Raw genomic sequence first — 23975 nt, forward strand, 5'->3', positions numbered from 1 at the left:
AAAAAAACATTAACTGTTTTGTGTACATACGATTTTAATAATGTAAATAATAATTGTAAATAATAAAAATAGCTTTTTAAAATTCAAGTATATTTATTTACAACCTATTTTTCTATAAACAAAGAAAATGTACAATAATACATTGTAATAAGGCCGCCCTTGTGGCACATTTGCCAAATTACCTATTCTATTTGCCGATACTTAGTACAAATTAAGGATGCAGCACACTTATCGACCCGGAAAGGGATCGTAACTGTATCGAGGCGGTCAGTATTCTTTGTATGAAACTCCATACAGCAACGCACTTATCCGCACCGTAACGTAAACGCCTCGCGGTTGACAGCGCGCGAAAGGCGATAGGGTGTTAATCCCTTTTGTGTTAGGGCGTCCGCGGAAGACCAGCTTCGTGACTTGCCCTTTTGAGCATGTCACGATAAATGCTGAGCGGGTGCCTATTGGCACAGTTTTTTCTCACCACTTGTTTTAATAGCCTAAATATTATGTTTTTGTTGTTTTTTTTTTGCATTGTGTCTTTTTTTACTGTGTCAATAAACCTTTTCTATTCTATTCTATTCCTTTCCGAGTTGATAAGTCTGCTATGACCTTTAGAAGCCGACCAAACTAGGCCTGCCTAAATGTGTAGTCTACGGGCTCTCTAAATTTATTCTTCTGTGTTCAATTCGTCCATTTCTATGTCGACGTCCGATCGGAACTTTAAAAGAAAACATACTATGAGTTATATTATTTTCTAAGGATGAGGCTCAGTTTTCACCAATGAATATGATTATGAAATGAATAAATATGAAACCAATGAATATGAAATGAATTTGACAAAATGAAATCTGATTGGTTATTCAAAACACTTTTTCGCTCCGCCTTGATGGACACCGGCCTTAATAGTTTTCAAATTCAAATTCTTTATTTGCTTATAAATTATTTCTTCCTATGTTCTATGATTAATAGCGTTGTGGGTCCAATGAATGACAGTTTAATTTTCTCCCGAGACTTTGGATTTCATTGGTAGGGTTTTTGTTGGCGGTCAAGCTGAAGATCCTGGCTATACAGCAGTTGCAGCGGTGGTAACGAGAGGTGGGAATAGTCGATGGTGTCCCAACACTAGTAAGCTTACCGTGTCGCCTCTTCTCTTCACCTAGGGGGCGGTGCGAAATATGTAATAAGGTATAAAACCTGTGTAATTCAATAAAATAAATAAATAAATAAAATAAATTCCAGCGAGGTGCACAGTTGGCCCGATCAGGTAAAGACTCACCGTGCCGCCCCTCTGGCGGGAGGCGGGTTGGTCGCGCGGCCGCTTCTTGGGCCAGGGCACGCCCATGTGGAAATGCCTGATGTGCGCCCGCTTCGCTGAAGGATTGCAAAACCGTTTGTTGCACGGCTCGCACGAATACGGCTTCGCGTTTAGATGAATCTGATAAATGAAGAAATACACAAAAAGATGATATAAAAAACATTTGAAAACCCAGCTATGACATAGTCAGGAGGGCGCTATCAATACTGTGCCCCGATTGCGATAATTTTTAACGTATCCAATTTTGGCGCTTTTTCCCAGTTGCGCTCCGTTTTTCATTCCAGCTGATGTGCAAATTCGGTATCGCGGTAAAGTTTATGCGCAAAACAGTCGAACGGAGCTGGGCGTAAAACGCACATCAAATAGGGACGTACCTTCCTAGTATTTTCATTTTCACATGAGATATTTAGCTAAAATCGAAGGTCGATTTCGAAGTTCAAGTGTTGGTTGCACTACATTTGACAGAAAATAACGAAGTTTACTTTGTTTTGAAGAATGTTCTAACTTTACTCGAAGGCGCTGCTGCTCTCTGTTTATAGATGACCCACGCTGAACTGTCCCACCAAACTCAATGACAGGGGGGCGCTACCATCGTTCAACTATATGGTTTCCAACATGGCAAAATCGGAACCAGTGATCCAGTATTGACGGTGGCGCCACGCTGTCAATGTCATGGATAGGACAGTTCAGTGTTTTGTTGCTGTCAAAACGACACCACGGTCCACGATACGGATTTGTTAAAACAGCTGTTTGTTCGTTGTCCGGGCGCGTTAAAGATGAAAATTTTTACCACAATCGGGGCACGGGGTGGTTAGTTTTCGATTTTTGCCACTTGACGTTTCAAAATCGTTGGACTATGACTATAGGTAGCCTTTCGAACTAAGCGTCACTGACGCAGCGTCTTTAGCTTTGGCCTTAAAGGTAGCCTTTCGAAGCGAGTTAGTGACGCGGCGTTGGTGGCACAAGACCACAGATATGGATTAGAGTAGATACAGCAAGTTGATCGTCAAAGCGTGCCATTCCGATATGTCCAAATGGACATACATGGTCGAGTGATGTTCATGTAATCCGATTACAACAATCGGTTACGATGATTTTACGAGGACAGTAGTACGAACACGGTAGAAAGAAGAAATTATTTACGGATTGAGAATTATAATTAACAGCACAAGTAACAAATAATTAATTAGAATAAAGTAGCAGTAGAAGAAGTATAAAGTAGCATTGTTTTTAATACATATCCTGCGACATCGCATACAGGGACCATGGTTTTAACTCTTAAGAGTATGTACTCTGTATGTGGTGCACTCATAGCGATCCCAAGGAACCGTACTTACTCATAACAATAAGACACACACTGATCCATGTATTCATGCCCTTGACAAATTTTTGTCTTGAAACGCTGGTAGGGTAAAAAAAATAACAAGATTTGACGATTTGTAAGAATTAATTTATTTAAAAAGGTAAATAAAGATGTTTTTAGTTTTGTATTTAACAAATTATCAGTTTTATCGGAATTAATTAACTATCGAATCGAGTCACACGATATCTTTCGATGACTGCGAATGCAGTACGATGATACGATTATTTTTACGTTGCGGCAATCACTAAAATTCGCTGAAATGACACTAATGACGTTTAAAAAGTGGCACGCTCGGCTTCATACAAATTTTTTCACATGCTGCATCTATCCATATCTGTGCACAAGACCAAAGCTAAAGACGCTGCGTCTGTGACGCTTAGTTGGCTTATTCCACTATTCCCCATTGACAATCCCCGTCAACGGATAATAATGAACTTTTTGTTCACTATTCCCCGTTAACGCCAATTGGAGCTTATAATGTTAAAAATAAAATCCTATAAAGACGGGGAATAGTGAACAAAAAGTTCACTAATCCCCGTTGATGGGGATTGTCAACGGGGAATAGCGGAATAAGCCCGCTTAGTTCGAAAGGCTACCTTAGAGATGATTAATGTAGTTAAACGTAGTAAACTCACCGCAACGTGTCGTTGAAGGCCGGCGCGGGAAGCCAATTCCCTGCCGCATATTCGGCAGCGACGGGACTGCGTGTGGTCGGGCCTGCCATAATATACAGGGTGATTCGTATCATAGCTCATGAGTTAGTTCCATTGACCAGTGGGCTGAGTGTGAGTAAAAAATGCATGAAAATTTTAGTTTTTGAAAGTTTCCCACTAGGGGCGCTGTACAATCCATCATACATTTAATGAAATTTTTTGACAAGCTCACTAGTGAGCGCGTTTAAAAAAAACTCACACTCAGCCCTCTGTAGCATTATTCACGTAACAAAACTTCAACGGCAACAAATCGATGAGTTGCGAACTTTGCGATCCTATCGAGTAATCGTTCTATCGAAATGACCCTTGTGAATACGGATTTAGAACTGTTTTTCAATGGGACGACTTCTGAACGTCAGCGAGATCTTGACTGTCAAAATACGTGAATTAGGCCACTGTCTGTATACACTGGATTGGCTGCTGTCATTTCGGTCAGTTTTGCCATTTTAGTGCAGTAGGCCATACTGTAGGCAGATACGAGTGTCCATGGAACTAAAATTAGTGATTTTCTTTGTCGCTTACTCCTATGGTTACTCCATACAATGTACGTCAAAATTAGTTCTTGGCATACAATATTAGCCTGCCCAGTGTATAGAGGTCAGTGGTTAGTTCTATCAACCATTATCTTCGAAAATCCTGGGCACTATGAGGGACACCGGACCATAGGAGGTTTTCCATGGTTAAAAAGTTTGAGTTTGAATTAGTCCGTCGGTTACCTTATCAAAAAATACTCGAGAGATATTTTTAAATTAGTTGGCTTATACTAAATTCAGGGACCACGGGTAAAATAATTCCTGTGGCACTTTCAGGGGGGGATGTCTAGATGCGAGCGGCGTAGGACCGGTCTTTGTGGAAATCCTTGGGGGAGGCCTTTGTCCAGCAGTGGACGTCTTTCGGCTGAAATGAACAAACTATTACAGGGACCACGGGCAAAAAGGCCCTGACGATGAAGTTCTCGAGTGGCGACCACGGGCTGGAAGACGTAGCGTGGGCAAGCCTCCTACTAGGTGGACCGACGATCTGGTAAAGGTCGCGGGAAGAGCCTGGATGCGGGCAGCGCAGAACCGTTCATTGTGGATCACCTTGGGGGAGGCCTTTGTCCAGCCGTGGACGTCATTTGGCTGGAACGAAAGAGGAAGGTAGCAGGAAGGCGCTGGATGCAGGCCGCTACCAACCGTGCGATGTGGAAGTCATTGGGGGAGGCCTATGTTCAGCAGTGGACGTCCTGTGGCTGAAATGATGATGATGATGATACTTACATGTGCGCGGACAGCGCTTGCTTGGTCGCGAAGGTGCGGCCACACTTCTCGCAGGCGAAGGGACGCGCGCCGGTGTGAGAATTCAAATGTTCCCTCAACGTTGTTACGTTCTAAAAATAAATAAATCTTTTTTATTTTTATTTTATTTTATTGTTAGGAAAATAAACAGCATTCTTTAACACACTTAGGCCCAGAACAGACGGTGAAAAGCAACTGCAACGAAACTGCAACTTTCTGATGATTCTGATGAATAAAACTGAAACTGAACGTTTCAAACTGGTCGCGTCATGTGTAACGGACGCTATGGCAGAAACTTAGATGCAACTCAAAAGTAACTAGCAGTTGCAGTTTCGTTGCAGTTGCGTTTCACCATCTGTTCTGGGGCATAGAGTTACCAATTAAACTTCACATTTGCCAAAAGAGTTTTGGTAATTGTTTTACTTTTGGACTATTTTACAAAGCGCCAGCTAGCCTCAAAGTAAGCAACTTATACAGGGTGGCCAGGGAGTTGACATTCAAAGTTAAAATGTAGATTTTTTTTTATCCACAACGAGGAAGCTCTTGGCCTGTATCTCACCTGATGGTAAGTGACGATCAGGCCGAAGGTGGAAGCGAGCTTCACCCGGAATCCTCAACCACGGAGGAACTGGCTATCTTACCTCTAACTGCCGGAACACAACAATGTTGTTAACATTGTTGTTATGGCGACAGACTTAGGTAAGATGGTGGTAGATTCCTTACATCAAAGTGTATCTAAATCACCCCCACGTGTGTTCTACGATTTTGCTTAGTTTAGGACATAGAGTTAATTTTGTGATTTATTTTATACTATCACTTACACTGCCGTCCTAACGAAGAGTGCAATAAGTCGAGTTTTTAGGCAAATTGACTTAAGACCATATCCGTAATCAGGAAAATGAGCTCTATACAGGGTGGAAACGTTGAGTGATCTCACTCGATTATTTCTAAACTATTCAAGATATTCAAAACTGGTTATTGGTCCTGAAAGTGCTTTACGAGCTCTATCCAATGGTACTAATAATAGGTTACAAAATAAACTGGATCCATCCGAAAATTCAATGTTTCCAGCTTCATCTTCAATAGTTTCGGTTCTATTGGTTATCATAACTGCAATATCTAATATTATTATTTGTAAGTAGCTAATCGTTAATCGCGAATATCTCGAGAGTAGTCAAAACATAGTTATTGCACTTTTCGTTAGGACGGCAGTTTGGTTGGATTTTAATTTTTTTTTACCGACATTTATATGCATATCGTAACATGGGCTAGTGTCGGCTCATATACCCATTAACCTAACACCCTGTATACAAGCACTGACCTGCATGACCCGTCCGCAGACCTCGCACATATACTGGTTGGGTCCCTGCGAGAACTGGGTCCGGTTTTTTCCTGGATGCTGGTCGAGGAAGTGGCTGATGTACCGCCGGATGGATTCGAGGACCTCGCCGCACTGTGGACAAATTATAATAGGGATTATGACTGGGTAATGAAATCGAAATACTATTTAGTCCGTCAGACAGATAATTAGAAAATATTAGACTCATATTTTTTAATTTTTTCCATAATCCAATAATTACAGTATTATATCGAGTTGAAATGTCGCGCACTTTTGAGTAAAAATTCTACTCAAGTGTGACGTATCGCGCCATTTCAACTCGATGTAGCTCGCACACTCACTGCGGGCGCGCGTCGCACAGTCGCGACAGCAATATAATTACGCGCGAGCGATAAGGATGGGTAGCTTGGGGTCATTGGACAAAATTCTACGTGCTCGCAGACCGGGTTTTAGCTGGACATTAAAGCAGACTACTGACCTGCTCACACGTGACGCTTTTCTTCTTGGTACTTTCAGCATCGTTTTCGTCAAGTCTTGGTCGCTTGCCGGGCTTGAACGGCTCCTCGGCCGGGTGCCCGTGGCAGGGGGACACGGATACATGCTTCCGAAGCGCTTCGGTGGTTAAGAAGCGCATGTCGCATGTTGCGCAGTACGGGCTGTCTTCTGGCAGCTGTGAATAAAACACAATTTTAAATAAATAAATAAATATCCTTGGACATTTTACACTGCGCTTCTAGTCCCAAACTAAGCAAAGCTTGTACTATGGGTACTAGACAACGGATATAAACATACTTAAATACTTTTTTTTTGTAAATACATACTTATTATACATAGAAAACACCCAGTCCAATACAAAGAAATAATATGTTCATGCACACAAATGTTTGTACTGTGCAGAAATCGAACCCGCTACCTCCGGAATAGTAGTCCGTTTCGAACCACTACACCAAACGGCTGACTAGCTAAGTTTGTTTGAAGCCACGATAGCCGAACGGCGAAGGGGCCGGACTGGCCGACTCGTGATCCAGGGAACGCGGGTTCGAACCCCGTCGCAAGACTATTGTGGGGAGCCCACTCGTAACACAAGCATATTTAGCTTTCTAAGAGGGGTTAGAGATTTAAAATGGGGTTAATAATAAATTATAAGTTCGTTCGTTTCAGCCAAATGACGTCCACTGCTGGACAAAGGCCTCCCCCAAGGTTTTCCACAATAAGTATAAATTACTAATTAAATATTCTTTAAAAAAAAGTCAATCATTTATAAGATAATTATGTTCATTTTTATTTAGTTAGGAAAAATCATAAGGAAACAACTTTAATTACGACTCGGGAGGGTGTTTTTACGACATCAAACGTCAGCAAAACCAGATACGCTTCAGATTTGTATGCTCTGGCAAGTCATAATATGTCAATGTCACGCCTCCCGTACCTTAGGCACTGGCCGAGTTCAGCGCTAGACCTGTAGTCTAAATACATAGGTATACAGGGTGGAATTTAAAAATCACATATACCTCTAGGAGGTAGCAATGTAACATTTTTGAACATCTGTACCTACTACACTTTATTGTTGGAAATCCTGTAACATTGTGAAGTGAATAAATGAATATGAATATGAATTTTGTAATGCCACCTGGAGGGAAAGTACCCCCATATTGTAGATAGAAAAAAATTCTCATGGAAAACGTTCCTTTGTTTTTGAAAAGAAATAGAACTGCATTCAAAGATTTCCAAAAATTTTCTTGCCACACCCGGGAATCTAACCAACTAAAATCTATTAAAAATTACACCCTGTCTTTTTATTGCATCAATCGTTAGGGTCAAGTATAAGGATGAAATCTCTCTAACAAACTTGATAAATCAAATGAAAGGAAATCCATAAAATCTTAAATTATTTTAATTACGTACAGAAAATTGTATGGTATGATAGTGAATTTTCGAAAAAATTTCGAAAATCTATGAATGCAGTTATCTTTCTTTTCAAAAATAAAGGAATGTTTTCTTTTAGTAAAATTTTCTATCTGCAGTATTAAGAGTACTTTCCCTCCAGGTGGCATTACAAAATTCCACCCTGTATATTATAACTCCAAGGTGACTGACTGACATAGTGATCTATCAACGCACAGCCCAAACCACTGGACGGATCGGGCTGAAATTTGGATGCAGGTAGATGTTATGACGTAGGCTTCCGCTAAGAAAGGATTTTACGAAACTCCACCCCTAAGGGGGTAATACGGGATCCACGCGTACGAAGTCGCGGGCGGCCGCTAGTATAACTTACCGTAGTGAGGTAGCTGACGTGCGTGTATTTGGTTCTAGTCGCCATCGATCTGATGTTCTTCGTTTTCGACTTCCTTTTTTTCATTTTGATCTGTAATAAACAATAAATTAAGTATGTAAGTAAAATCTATGAACAAAGTAGAGACAGCGTCAAATATTTCGTGACATCTAAAGCAGGCAAAAAGTTCGCAACACGTTGGACAACAGAGCTGGTTACCAGTTAAAGGACGTAGCACACCTATCAACCCGGAAAGGGATCGTAACCGTGTCAACTCGAGGCGGTCAGCATTCTTTGTATGAAACTCCATACTGCAACGCACACTTATCCGACCCGTAACGTAAACGCTTCGCCTCGCGGTTGACAGCTCGCGAAAGGCGATACGGTGTTGATACTTTCCGAGTTGATAAGTCAGTTATGACCTTCATCATCATCATTCCAGCCACAGGACGTCCACTGCTGAACATAGGCCTCCCCCAATGACTTCCACATCGCACGGTTGGTAGCGGCCTGCATCCAGCGCCTTCCTGCTACCTTTATCAGGTCGTCGGTCCACCTTGTGGGTGGACGTCCCACGCTGCGTTTCCCGGTACGCGGCCTCCATTCCAGAACCTTGCTGCCCCATCGGCCGTCAGTTCTGCGTACTATGTGCCCTGCCCATTGCCACTTCAGCTTGCTAATCCGTCGGGCTATGTCAGCGACTTTAGTTCGTTTACGGATCTTCTCATTTCTGATTCAATCTCTAAAAGCGCTGTAACTCCTCAAGAAGCAGGTCTACTCACCATGAGGTCCTCCCCCTTGTGGTGGAACTTGAAATGCGTCTGCAGCCGGCGGATGCCGGGGAACGACTTCTGAACGCTTCGAGAAAACTTTTGAACATGTCTGTTTGATGCTGGTCAAAGATATGTGTCAAGATGTTTGTGAAGTCGCACAAATACTAGGTAGATATTTGTGCACATATTTTCTATGTTGTCCAAGAGTCCTGTTGCGATATTTTGTAGTCTACTACTATGTGTGAATATATTTGTATAAACAGTTGCGATACTTGATCCTGAAAGTGCTCTTTGAAGAATTTTGTAACATATATGTACAAACATGTGTGTACACATTTGTACAAACATATGTGCACATATCTTGACAAGTATTTGCGACATAGGAAGTAAAGCTACTTACAAGTATGTGGCCTCCTTTGGTGCAAAGTTTCAAGATGTTTGTCAAGTTGTGGACAAGTAGCGAACTCACCATCAGTTCCTCCGCCTTGTGGTGGAACTTGAAGTGCAAACGCATTTGTGCCCTGCCCATTGCCACTTCAGCTTGCTAATCCTTCGGGCTGTCAGCGACTTTAGCTCGTTTACTGTTATGACCTCAAGTCTTCAAAAAGCAGGTCTACTCACCATCAGTTCCTCCGTCTTGTGGTGGAACCTAAAGTGCGTCTGCAGCCGGCGGATGCCGGGGAATGACTCTCCACATAGATGGCACACAACATCTTCAGGGTGCCAACGCTGCCGGTGGTTGATGAATGTTGCCACGCTCCTGTAGAAAAAAAGACAAAAAATACATACAATTATTTTTTTATTTACACGTCCCAATCCTGTAGCCTCATTCACGTAACAAAACTTCAATGACAACAAACGCTGAGTTGCAATCCTATCGAGTAAGAACAAATCGCTGAATGCGATCCTATCGAGTAATCGTTCTATCAAAATGACCCTTGTGAATACGGATTTAGAATTATTTTTCAATGGGACGACGTAACAAAACGTCAATGACAACAAATCGCTGCGTTGCGATCCTATCGAGTAAGCGTTCTACAAATATGACCCTTGTGAATACGGATTTAGAACTGTTTTTCAATGGGGTGACTTCTAAACGTCAGCGAGATTTTGACTGTCAAAATACGTGAATTAGGCCATTGATATTTATCGTTTCACCATGTATAGCCCGTAACACATATTTAGACTTACGAGAGGTGCATTTGTTTCAATTTTCTCCTTTCTCAGTCATCATCTTCGCCATCTTGGAATTCCATTTCTATTTAACCCATTATAGACTGAGTTTTCTTAAAGTGTCAGATTTTTGTTTTTTTGAAATCCCAACTAATTATTATAAATGCGAAAGTAACTCTGTCTGTCTGTCTGTCTGTTACGCTTTCCCGCTTAAACCTCGCAACCGATTTTGATGAAATTTGGCATAGAGATAGTTTGAGTCCCGGGAAAGAACATAGGATAGTTTTTATCCCGGTTTTTGAAACAGGGACGCGCGCGATAAAGTTTTTCTGTGACAGACAAAATTCCACGCGGGCGAAGCCGCGGGCGGAAAGCTAGTATGTTCATAATTATGCTCTACATAATGCTATACAAGCATTAAAAAAATTATTCGACCTGTAATCTGGAAAAAAAATGCTGGTACCATATGGTACCGCTAGCCTCTTACCGTGTCAGTTGGTTAAAACATAACTTTATCATGGACTTTATAAAAATTGGGTAAATTACATATTTTATTATTATTATAATATGTATTAATATACAAACAAATAACAGGAGTGATATTAAATGTAAAAAAGCTGTATATTGGGTAAGCAATATTCATTTTTATCTTTGAATATTCAAAAATTTGGAATGGAGCTTGGCATTGCACGCTGCACTTAGCCCCACGTTACATTTTCTATACTCTGATATTGTTCGAGAGTCGCAATTATCTTGAGTTTGTTCTATAAATTTCTGCTTCGTCTTGGGACCTTCATCGTCCTCCAAAACTGCCAATGTTTGTGAAAGTTACATCTAAAATAAATAAAAAACCATGGTTTTGTAAAGTATAGGAAACTATTTTACTTTATCTTCCTGTATACCATATATACCATTGAATATATCACATACTTCCCAATAAATACAGTAAAAACTAAAAATCATAAAATAATTAAAAAGACACGGTAAGCGGCTAGCGGTACCGTACGGTACCAGTAATTTTGACATACAATATTTCCCATTATTATTACCAATCGACGTAATTTTACACCATTTCACAATAAAAGCACTTATGGAGAATACAAGATTGTAACTAAATCAGTATTTCACTATCACACAAAAAAAATATGATCACTTGCTTTTATGGCGCGTCAATTTTTAAGAGAAAATTTTGATGCGCTCACTTCAATCATCACTTACACACAACTGAAAAGAATAATTGTCAATTTTTATTCCTATTAGCATAGACCATATCTATTGGCTATGATTTGCATCAATCAGAGCACTGCATCTTTTCACGTGTTAATGTATAGAGCCAAATTAAAACACACAAAAAAGTGGTACCATATGGGACCGCTAGTCTATAATGGGTTAATCATGGTTTCGCCATCTTGGTGTTCAATTTCTGTTTTGTCTATGGTTCCATCTTCTAGTTCAGGGGTGGCCAACCGGTCGATCGCGACTATTGTCCATTCGATCGTGCCAAGGTTAAGAATATTTTTCAGTTTTATGTACTGAATTATGCTAATTCAAGATTTCAAGAAGTATGTAATTGGTAGATCGCACAGGGTCTCGTAAGTAAGCAGTAGATTTTGGGTCTAATCTCATCACTGTTCTATAGACTAAGTAAGAGCTCACTAGCACGCCAGACCTACGTCTTTTTATAAAAGCTGAAAGTTTCAGCGTATGCTCCCAATACAGGATAGAATGTTGGTGAATTATGAAGTTTGGGTCATCGCTTTGGGAGCTACGCTAAAAAACTGTCTGGTAAGGAGTTGGAACTGTCAAAACTGTCTGGCTGTTGGGGAAAATACTTCTAATTATTGCCCAAATATTATACATAAAAATCAGATTTTATGGTATAACGTAAGTCTAACTTTTACGGTGCCTTTTTCTGTATATTCAATAGACTGTAATTCTACTTCTTTTGGTCTCCGATTTCTTTTTGTTCAGCTTGCTAATCCGTCGAGTTATACAGGGTGGAATTTTGTAATGCCACCTGGAGGGAAAGTACTCTTAATACTGTAGATAGTAAATTTTACTGAAAGAAAACATTCCTTTATTTTTGAAAAGAAAGAGAACTGCATTCATAGATTTTCGATTTTTTATCGAAAATTCGCTACTATGCATGTATATACAATTTTCTGTAAATAATTAAGATAATTTAAGATTTCATGGTTTTCCTTTCATTTGATTTATGAAGTTTGTTAGAGAGATTTCATCCTTATACTTAACCCTAACGATCGATGCAATAAAAATACAGGTTGTAATTTTTAACAGATTTTAGTTGGTTCGATTCCCGGGTAGCAAGCAAGTTTTTGGAAATCTTTGAATGCAGTTCAATTTCTTGTCAAAAATAAAGGAACGTTTTCTTTGAGATTTTTTTTTTATCTACAATATTAAGAATACTTACCCTCCAGGCATTACAAAATTCCACCCTGTATAGGCTGTAAGTAATAAACACTATAGTCTGGTCTGTGAGCACGTAGAATGTTGTCCAATGACCCCAAGCTACCCATCCTTATCGCTCGCGCGTGATTACGTTGCTGTCGCTCTCGCACACTCACTGCGGGCGCCCGTCGCACAGTCGCGACAGCAATATAATTACGCGCGAGCGATAAGGATGGGTAGCTTGGGGTCATTGGACAAAATTCTACGTGCTCACGGACCGGGCTTTAGTACTCACGTGAAGTACTTGGGGCAATGTTCGCACTGGTATCGGCGGCCCTCGTGGAAGTGCTTGTGGGCGGCCGCGGCCGAACTGAAGGTCGTGGTGAACGGGCACAGCCGGCATTTCATGAACCTCGCGTGTTTGGACCTGATAAGATAAGATATTTATTTATTTGCTTAAAGCACGATTTCATATTCAAACCACGCTCGACTATTGTGGTGGCCCAAAAACAGAACACATTGCGCGTAAAAGCAATGATGACAGCAGCGACGTCTTTGGCCCAGAACACACGGTGAAACGCCACTGCAACGAAACTGCAACTTCTAGTTACTTTTGAGTTGCAACTAAGTTTCTGCCATAGATTCCGTTGAGAGACCACACATGACACGACCAGTTTGAAACCGGTTTGAAATGATCGCGTCATGTGTGGTCTCAACGGGCGCTATGGCAGAAACTTAGATGCAACTCAAAAGTAACTTGAAGTTGCAGTTTCGTTGCAGTTGCGTTTCACCGTGTGTTGTGGGCCTTAATGTAAACAGTTTACATTGCTTGCGTAGTACTAAAGAATATTCGAACGTTGAGTACTGATACCGCAGTGGATAATGAGCACATATTTTGATTACTTTGTGTGTGTGTATGAGGGTTTTGGCGATTGAAAAATCCGCCAGATGGCAATACGTAGACGCAAGGTCCAAATGCTGCATAATTGGTTATTTTTGACATGACATTGACAGATATGTCAAAATCCACCAATCACGCAGCATTTGGACCTCGCGTCTACGTATTGCCATCTGGCGGATTTTTCAATCGCGAAAACCCTCATTTCTATTGCGACACTGAGTTTCGAAATCAGCGCATTAGTTGGCATCTCTCTATATCTCTATGGCTTAAAGCAAGATATAAAAAATTAAATCAGACCAGTCACATTTTTTTTCTTCAACTTTCACGCCCGTATTCACAAACGATGCTTGCTTAAGTGAAGCAGTAAATTGAACGCACAGCGTTGAATAGAGCTCTGTGATTGGTTCGTGTGTCACCCTGTGCGTCCACGCGCACTGTGAGACCTCATAGTAATGTTTGTGATTACGGGCGTCAGTCCTCTGGCTGAGTACTGATAAAGACTACCACCAAAAACACTTACATCTTATGTTTTTTAAGAGAATTGAAAGTTTCGAAGTGCATCTTGCAAATATCGCACTTGTATGGGCCGTAGTCCTGAAATGAATAAAAACAGAATTATATTTGCTGTTTCAAGTGAGGCTTTTTCAAACGCTGCCAATAGTGAATAAGTTTCTTGCGCTGTTTCTCAGAACTGGCCCATTTATTGTCCCGAAGCAGTGGTAGGGTTAATACTGGGACGTGTAAAGTGCTTTTTCAAAGCGTAACTTGCATAAATAAATAAGTTATATATTTATTACTTAATTATTACGAACAGTGTTCTCGAATGGCTTATACTTATTACTTAATTATTACGAACAGTGTTCCCGAATGGCGACCACGGGCTGGAAGACGTAGCGTGGGCAGGCCTCCTACTAGGTGGACCGACGATCTGGTAAAGGTCGCGGGAAGAGCCTGGATGCGGGCAGCGCAAGACCGTTCATTATGGAAAACCTTGGGGAAGGCCTTTGTCCAGCAGTGGACGTCATTTGGACGAACGAACGATTGGTAGGGTAGGGTTAATACTGGGACGTGTAAAAAGCTTCTTAAAAGCCTACTTGCATAAATAATTGAGTTGTGTACTTATTACTAGCGGCCGCCCGCGACTTCGTACGCGTGGATCCCGTTTAGGGGTGGAGTTTCGTAAAATCCTTTCTTAGCGGATGCCTACGTCGTAACATCTACCTGCGTGCCAAATTTCAGCCCGATCCGTCCAGTGGTTTGGGCTGTGCGTTGATAGATCACTATGTCAGTCAGTCAGTCACCTTTGAGTTAAATATATTTAGATGCATTATAAAGAGGCACAAGTTTGTGAACAAGGTGGACCGACGACCTTAAAAAGTCAGTCAGTCACCTTTGAGTTTGTGGGATATGATGCTCAACCACAATAAGGAAGCTAGATGTTAGTGCTTCCTTCCGAGCGGGTGTTATGCTCGGGGACCAAGGTCCAATTTACACCATCTTGGTTTGTCTATATATACTTGGCAGGATATAAAACTCCGTCACCGCGATGCAGGTTTGTATGAGCGGCGGAGTGTGCCATAGTGAAGTAGTGACAGCGCCATCTGTTGGTACACAGTTTGTAGTGGCGTCGCCACAAGTTATTATATTTAGACTTACTTTGCTGTGAAGTCTCATGTGCTGCCAGTACGGACCTTCTAGCTGGAACGCTCGAAAGCACTGTTCGCACTTAAACGCAGCATTATGATAATGATCAGTAAACTTCCTTTTATTAATCTCATCTCTCGCGTCTTCTTCTGTCATTTTAATAACTTCAAACATTTCGTTAAACTCTTTCGCGTATTGCGTTACTATATTAGTTTTTCTTACACTGTAATCGTAATTTTTATCAATATCGTTTTCGTCGTCAGAATTTTGCAAACCAAAGTCGGATTCGTGTTTTGCGAAGTCGTCATCATCTTCGCTCGCTGATTTGTCTTTGGTTTCGCCATCTTGGTATTCTGTTTCGACTATGGTGCCGTCTTCTAGGTATAGTATTTCTTTGTCTATAGTTTCATCTATTTCTTTGTCTATGGTGTCTTCTAGTATTTCCTTGTCTGTGTCTTCTAGTTTTTGGTCGCCGATTTCTTCCTCGTATTCTTCCACTTGCAGGTCGAAGTGGTTGGGTTCGAATACGGTTAGAGCCAGTTTTGTTTCTAGTAAATGTTGCTTGCGGTTGATATTCTTTATGGTGTCCATTGTGAGCTGAAAATTGAGGTTTATTACAACAGATTATTATTACTAAAGACCGGTCGCCGAGCAGATAGGATTTCGTACAATGACCCCAAGCTACCCATCCTTATCGCGCGTAATTATGTTGCTGTCGCGCTCGCACACTCACTGCGGGCGCCCGTCGCACAGTCGCGACAGCAATATACTTACGCGCGAGCGATAAGGATGGGTAGCTTGGGGTCATTGGACAAAATTCTATCTACTCGGCGACCGGACTTTATCTATACTTATAATAAATCTGTAGAGAGGTCAATTCTGTACATGAAATATATTTTCAAAATAACTATCAGGGGGTGATTAGTGATCGATACTGATGCCAAAAATGCAATCAGTAAAATTTTTGTCTGTCTGTCTGTCTGTCTGTCTGTCTGTCTGTCTGTCTGTCTGTATGTTCCTTATAGAAACAAAAACTACTTGACGGATTTTAACGAAACTTGGTACAATTATTCTTCATACTCCTGGGCAGGTTATAGGATGCTTAGGAATTCCCACGGGAACGGGAATTAGCGGGAAAATCCTTTTGTACAAAAAATCTAAACCGCTTAAGTTAGACGCTTGAAATTTGGCATGCAGGTACCTTAGTATACTTAAAGCTTAGTTACAACAGGATATTGCAAAATTCCCACGGGAACGGGAGTTAGTGGGAAAAAACATTTGTATGAAAAAATCTAAACCGCGTAAGATAGACTCTTGAAATTTGGCATGCAGGTACCTTAGTAAACTTAAAGCTTAGTTACAACAGGATATTGCAAAATTCCCACGGGAACGGGAGTTAGCGGGAAAAAACATTTGTATGAAAAAATCTAAACCGCGTAAGATAGACTCTTGAAATTTGGCATGCAGGTACCTTAGTAAACTTAAAGCTTAGTTACAACAGGATATTGCAAAATTCTCACGGGAACGGGAGTTAGCGGGAAAAAACATTTGTATGAAAAAATCTGAACCGCGTAAGATAGATGAAGGGGGGGTAAAACGAGATCCACGCGCACGAAGTCGCGGGCGGCCGCTAGTTATAAATAATACAGTGAATGGCTATTGGGAACGGGACTATTCCTGTCTCTCGTTCCCATCGCTGCAACTCCTGTGTAGCCAGGATCTACAGCTTGACCACCAAAACCCAACCAGTGAAAGTCAAGTTTATCCCGAGGGAAAGTTAAACTGTCATTGGATGCAACGAAATTAATCAGAAGTTGAGGTTTGACTTCCCTCCAGTGCAAAGCGGATGACAGGTGACAAAGGCTAGCAAACAGGGCAAATGAATCGCTTATAGCTTTATTTCTAGAGTAAGGCATTCGATTTTAGTACAAATGGAAGGCTACTGAACAAAATAAAAGGATATGAAATACGAGGAAATGCTAATATTGGTTTAAAAGATACCTGTAACCAACAATGTACAGGAATATAAAAAATAATGTAAAATTTACTGTTCAAACAGACTATCATGTGTGGAGTGCCACAAGGTAATATTCTGGGTCCGCTATTGTTTTAATTATTTTTTAGACAATTGATATTTGCATGAGCTAGTAGATTAAAATTAAATGTTCTTTCGCATCCACCCTAACGGCTGAACGGATTTTGATTAAGTCATGGACTTACGATATCTCCTTCGATAAGCTCCATAAGGCACGTCCAAGAGGTCAGGCTTTTAGTACTGAACTCTATGAAGTTCAGGAGTCTTTGGAGACACTCGTAGCACAGCATTTGAGGCATCTTGGAGGAGTCAAACATCTCGGCCTGGGAAAAAGGAATCAAAATCAAAATCAAAAATATTTATTCAGTTTAGACCACAAGTGGCACTTATGAACGTCAATAGAAAATAATAAAAAAAGAAAAGGTAGCCCTTATGGGGCACTTTACATGTCTCCTTATCTTTTGGGCCCTACCAGCGCTTCGAGACATTATTTTATACTAAATCATCACATAAGGAACATTATGAATCACAATTAAAATAAAACTTAAATCACATTATATGGGACAACAAATAGTGTCAATGTGTCAATAACATGAATATAAAGTAAAAAGTTCAAAATCATTTGTTGATAAAAATAAAACATTAAGCTCATAGCAGACTTATCAACTCGGAAAGGGATCAACACCGTATCGCCTTTCGCGCGCTGTCAACCGTGAAGCGAGGCGTTTACGTTACGGTTACGGTACGTAAAACAAAACGCAACTGCTTCTTTGTGTAAAATGTAAAAACTGAAAGAAGGCTACTTTTTCTCAAACTCAAGTCGTCAAACGCCTACACGAACATTTGCTGTGAATTAGGGATGTTATGGATATGTAGTTTCGGTTATGGATACGGTTACGGATATAGGAATAATATTATACCGGTTTCGGTTACGGTTACGGATATTTTTTATTTCGGATATCCGAAAGTTTCGGTTACGGTTAGTTTGTTACGGTTAGTTACGGTAATTTGCAATAGTTGTCCATTCATGGCCGCACACTTTACATCGAATAAAATGAAATAAAAAAATAAAAATTGCTCCTAGACTAGGCATTATAAAGGTAAATCAGGCTGTTATGCCTTTACATATAATGCTATACAAAAAACAATTTAAACTGCCCATATCCGAAACTATCCGAAACTTTTGAATCGGTTACGGTTATGGTTTCGGATATTTTTGTATTACGGATATCCGAAAGTTTCGGTTACGGTTACGGATGTCCACAACATCCCTGCTGTGAATAGTGAAAAAATAAGGTGTTCGGACTTTTATTGAAAAGTGTTTAAATCCGTTGTTTCGTCTTTGTTTGCGCGTGAACTTTACCGCGATACCAATTTGCACCTCAGCTGGAATGAAAACGGAGCGCAACTGGTGAAGAAGCGCCAATGAATTGGGGACGTTAAAAATCAGCGCAATCGGGGCACAGTGCACTGTCAATGGCTGAAATGATTAATGATGATGATTTTTCCACTTACCGTGATTCCAGTCAGCAGGAGATAGGTATTCTCCAAGTTGTAATGTGTCATCGAGAACATTTTACAGCCGGTGACCAAGCAAATACGACACACCTGGAAAACGTTTTAATAATTTACTTTCTGCATTTCTAATTGCTAAAATTATGTCAAAACTTGCAAGCGCCCGCGACTTCATACGCGTGAATCCCGTTTTACCCACTTAGGGGTGGAGTTTCGTAAAATCTTTTCTTAGCGGATGCCTACGTCATAACATCTACCTGCATGACTTTCAGCCCGATCCGTCCAGTGGTTTGGGCTGTGCGTTGATAGATCACTATGGCCCGGTTTTTTGATTCGTAGTTAAAATAACCAATGGTCATATTTGACAGATGTCAAATGACAAGTGGTTAAATAACAGAAAAAAATGTTTTTCGAACAATGGTTAGCATGACTTTTAGTACATTTTTTAACCATTAGTTTACATTTTGTTAACATTTAACCATTAGTAGCAAAATTTAACAATTAGTTATTTTAACTATGAATCAAAAAACTGGGCCTATGTCAGTCAGTCACCTTTGAGTTAAATAGATTTTAAAACAGCTTCCTTAATGAGGGCTATCGTTTTTATACTCAACAGTGTGCACCCCTGGCGATTGACCGGACCTTACTCTACAGTGGCGCCATCTTGATGAGTGCAAATGCGATAGTCCTCCGACCACTTTAGCGCTCACCAGTTGGTGCCACTGTCTTCGCTACTAGCAAGTGACAGGACCTTACTCTACAGTGGCGCCAACTGGTGAGCACTAAAACGATAGCCCTCATTGCGCACACAACAGTTGTCGCCACTGGTGAGCAAGGTCCTGTCGCTTGCTTGTGCCTAACGCCCGTATTCACAAACGATGCTTGCTTATGTGAAGCAGCAAATCGAACGCACAGCATTGAATAGAGCTCTCTGATCGGTTCGTGTGTCACCCTGTGCGTCCGCGCGCACTGTGAGTCGAGTAATGTTTGTGAATACGGGTGTAAGACAGGCACTTCTCAGCATCAGCTGATTTCGCCAGTGGGGCCAACTTGTGAGCGCATTAAGGAAACTCAAAATTACCTGAAGCCCTAAGTGTGTGTTCAAATCTTCTTTAGATATCTTAACAGCCTTCGGACCCTGAAAAAATATTTAAAAGTTCAGTAGTTTTTGCGTGAAAGAATAACAAACATACTCGTACATCATCATAATATTAAAGTCCGGTCGCCGAGCACGTAGAATTTCGTCCAATGACCCCAAGCTACCCATCCTTGTCGCTCGCGCGTAATTATATTGCTGTCGCGCTCGCACACTCACTGCGGCCGCCCGTCGCACAGTCGCGACAGTAATATGGCGAGCGATAAGGATGGGTAGCTTGGGGTCATTGGACGAAATTCTACGTGCTCGGCGACCGGACTTTAGTAATATACAAAAACAACATACCTTAGTATTCTTTTTAACTTCTTTCTTAACCTTTGCATCTTGGTTCTTTTTTACAGCAGTTTTTGTGGCAGTTTTCTTCCTCTTCTTAGTTGTCTTCTTCGGCTCATCATCAGAAGATGGTATACTTAATTCTTCTGCAGATATATAATCATCAACGTCACCAACACCGTCACTTTCTGATGATGTCACTTCGTTGAGCTTTTCCAGAGCAGTATCTATGTCGAGACTGAAAGAGGAAAAGTGGGACTTAGATATTTATCTGCTGTGGTAGCAGGTTCAAATCTTGATAGGGACAAAAGTATTGTAGGTATACTAGCTTTTGCCCGCGGATTCACCCGCGTGAAATTTAGTTTGTCACATATCGTCATAAATTATAGCCTATATGTTATTCTGGGTTATAATCAATAATACTATAGTTTCATCAAAATCCGTTCAGTCGTTTTTGCGTGACAGAGTAACAAACATCCACACAAACTTTCGCATTTATAATATTAGTAGGATTACGTTGAAAAGTTGTAATAGTGACTGAGTTTCTTGCGCTGCTTCTCAGCACTGGCCCATTTATTGTCCTGAAGCAGTGGTAGGGTTAATACTGGGTCGTAAGTGCTTTTTAAAAGCCTACTTGCATAAATAAATGAGTTTTATTATATTAAACTGGCCGCTACTTCATATGCTTGAAAATCACTGACCTCTATACACACTGGACTGGTGCTGTTATAATATTTTTGTGCCTATTTGATTTTTGCCATTCTGGCGCTGTAGGCCATTTTTATATCTGCAATCGACTTGGGTCATAATGAGATGTTTTGTTTTTCTTTTTTGTGTTCTTAAGGAGGGGTATTTCAATAAATTCTCTCCCTCAGTCTTCACTCATTCTAGTCTGGCCTTCCAATATTCAGTCGGAGCCACTAGCATCTTTGGTCCGACTTATAGTGTATTTGCCATATTTTCAGTCTTGTGGTCGTCTTGTGGGTTTGTTCTTCATATAATGTAAGTCAAAATTAGTTCTCGGGACACTCAGGTGCATCAAATTGGCACACCAAATTAGTTGTCATTTGTATGAGACAGCCTGTCCAGTGTGTATAGAAGTCAGTGGTGAAAATCTATACTAATCTATACTAATATTATAAAGCTGAAGAGTTTGTTTGTTTACTTGAACGTGCTAATCTCAGGAACTACTGGTCCGATTTGAAAAATTCTTTCAGTGTTAGATAGCCCATTTATCGAGGAAGGCTATAGGCTATATACCATCACGCTACGAGTACTATCAGCAGAGCAACAATGAAAAATGATGCAAGAACGGGTTTTCACGCTTACGAAGTCGCGGGCGCAGCTAGTAGTTTGAATAAAAATCTTACCTTTCCGCATCAGAGTCAGGTTCTACCTTTAGGGCTGGAACTGCATTCTTCTTCAGCGCCTGTCGAGGGTTGTTGTGCGAGTAATCCGAGGTTTTGAAGTGTCGGTAACACACCTTCGCTCCATTTTGGTAATCTTTCGGAGTTAAATTCAGGCTTTCTAGCCAATGATCTCTTTTTTTACGATCTGGTGGGAATCTGTGAAAGATTTTTATTAGAGAAAAACATAGAACTGAATAGAAAACCGCCTGTCTGTTAAAAATTAAAAGAATCTTAATTTTTCAAGTCCGTTAGATATTAAAACAAACTTTTATGTCAGTTTTGAAACACTTTTTGTATTAAAAAGTCAGTAAATGAACATTAAATACAAAAGTGAGAATGTATTAACAAAAAAAAATTGATTTTAGTGAAATTATTTGTTCTTCGGTGTGCATAGTTGTAAACTTTTTTAAAGTAACTTTTTATGACCAAAACTTTATATTGTGAATAAAGTTAAATAGACATTTTCATGAATTATTAATATGTTTTAAACGCCCATTGAACTCAAATTGGGTGTTTTAGTGCATCAGTGACGTCACTGCACTGAAACTTAAAATCTAATTATGATTGCTGTTGAAAGCAGTCAATAAGATTAAACAACGAACAATGATTTAAGAAGGAAATTGGCAATTGGCTTTAATAAACTTACGCGTGAAACCGTATCCCGCATCCAGGGTAATACGCGCTCAGACAGTCCGGCACAATACACATTCCCGCACTTTTTTTTCCCACCATTTTTGAATTGTCTTTTCATTTGAGTTGATTGAGATGAAGATGCCGCGGTCTATCCGTATATTGTCATGGGAAGCCGACTTTGGGCATCTAAAACCGAAGAACACAGAATGGAGCAGCCGTCCCGAGACCAAACACGAAAATGACAAACGCGTCAAGCCAAGATGGCTGCTGCCACATGCGTTCTTACATCTATGGCCAATCTTTACCGTAGTAAAAATTCCAAATTTCGTAATAAAATTAGCGAAATCTTCATTTTCGCTACTATTCTGTTAATTTTTATTATTTTAATGATTTAAAATTAGTTCTAATAAATGGTGTTCATTTAATTTTTGGTGGACAACTATTTCAATTATTCAATAGTCTGTCAGTATTAAAAACCGGTTCTGTCGAAATAACGTAATAACGTTACTTGAGCAACGTGCATGAGAGCTTTACAATAGCTTTTTTTTTCGCGCCATGAAATTAAAATGTTTCCTCAGTTTATCCCGTTTTCTATTCAAATAATTTAATTCTAATTAATTATGTAAAACATTGAGCTTATGTACGGGATGGAATGGAACTGAGCCACATACGTGTATCCGTTCCTATTGATGATGATAAATCAGCTCTGTAGTCAGCAGCATTGAATCTAATAATTCAATTTAATATTTTAATCAGTATAAGTTTAGATCAATTTAATGAAAATTACAGGTAGTAAAATAAAAGAAGGCAATTCATGTTCACAAATGTTTTATTTCGAAATTCATGGACAAAATAAATAAATATTTATTCATTCATCAAATTAAATGTAGCACAACTACACTACGCACTTAACTTGAAACATCTTCCATTCTATACCATAAAACAATTTCAGATATTGTTTGCCAAAATTGAAACTATTGCACATTATATTTTTTTTGCAGAAAAATTAAAATTCACTCCAAACCACACACTATAAAATTTCACTTGATTTCATTATTTTTCTTTAGTCACTGGTTAAAAAAACATTTCATTTGTATCACTAGTGATTTATTATACATTACGCTTCTCATATTATTTACATTTTATTACATTATAGCTACCTATTGAAATACTAATGCAATGAGGGATATCGTTTTAGCACTCACCAGTGCACTGTATAATTAGGTCACTATAGATAGTTTCATCCACTCGGACGCGCCCCACCGTTCTCCGCGAATGTTTGTGTGTTATCGGTACACGCTAATGCTCCATGAGTGCACACGCACACTACAGTAATGCCTTACGGATTGCTCGGACCGGGACCAAACATTCTGGGGCGCGTCCGAGTGGATGAAACTATCTATAAAAACGATTACCCTCATTGACTTGGGTGTCCACTACCTATTCTTAACTCGGACATATTATAAAAATCAACTCGCAATAAGCAAGAAATAAGTTATGAAAAAAATAATCTCTAGTTAATATCATTCCTTGAGATCTTTATAAATTATTCGATTCGTTATAATCTCAATATTATAATTTACATCTTATTATTAATAATGTTATTATTACTATAATAATTTCTACATTACATTGGCGTACAATACACCATCTTTATCTAAAACCGGTCTTCTAGTGTACTAAATAAAACCTAATTCTTTTTTTGTACCAAAAAGTTGTACAATTTATGAATAAACATGGAGGCATTATCTCCCAGTCAAATATTTAAAGAGTAATTA

The 23975-nt window shown here is 39.9% G+C and overlaps 1 protein-coding gene across 1 annotated transcript; it reads right to left on the bottom strand.

The window, feature by feature from the left end:
* Nucleotides 1-14: 14 nt before the first annotated feature.
* Nucleotides 15-22461, bottom strand: LOC135085223 (zinc finger protein 471-like). Its single transcript, XM_063979978.1, has 17 exons — nucleotides 22211-22461; nucleotides 21526-21720; nucleotides 20168-20393; nucleotides 19808-19864; nucleotides 18727-18819; nucleotides 17397-17534; nucleotides 15189-15773; nucleotides 14053-14126; nucleotides 12927-13058; nucleotides 9671-9809; nucleotides 8280-8369; nucleotides 6480-6671; nucleotides 5984-6115; nucleotides 4645-4754; nucleotides 3308-3389; nucleotides 1271-1429; nucleotides 15-712 (listed from the first exon to the last, which is right to left on the bottom strand). The coding sequence occupies exons 1-17, from the start codon at nucleotides 22294-22296 to the stop codon at nucleotides 662-664; spliced, it is 2541 nt and encodes an 846-aa protein (XP_063836048.1). The 5' UTR covers nucleotides 22297-22461; the 3' UTR covers nucleotides 15-661.
* Nucleotides 22462-23975: the final 1514 nt, after the last annotated feature.

This window comes from Ostrinia nubilalis, chromosome 28 (assembly GCF_963855985.1).
Source record: "Ostrinia nubilalis chromosome 28, ilOstNubi1.1, whole genome shotgun sequence".
Classification (NCBI taxonomy): Eukaryota; Metazoa; Arthropoda; class Insecta; order Lepidoptera; family Crambidae; genus Ostrinia; species Ostrinia nubilalis.

What these genes read in the sequence shown, in the direction of transcription:
- LOC135085223 (XM_063979978.1), bottom strand. Translation starts at nt 22,296, where the DNA reads ATGGTGGGAAAAAAAAGTGCGGGAATGTGTATTGTGCCGGACTGTCTG. An exon ending in TGCGGGATACGGTTTCACGC is followed by an intron (nt 21,721 to 22,210) that starts GTAAGTTTATTA and finishes AATCTTTCACAG; the next exon opens with ATTCCCACCAGATCGTAAAA. An exon ending in TCTGCGGACGGGTCATGCAG is followed by an intron (nt 4,755 to 5,983) that starts GTCAGTGCTTGT and finishes ATTTATTTTTAG; the next exon opens with AACGTAACAACGTTGAGGGA.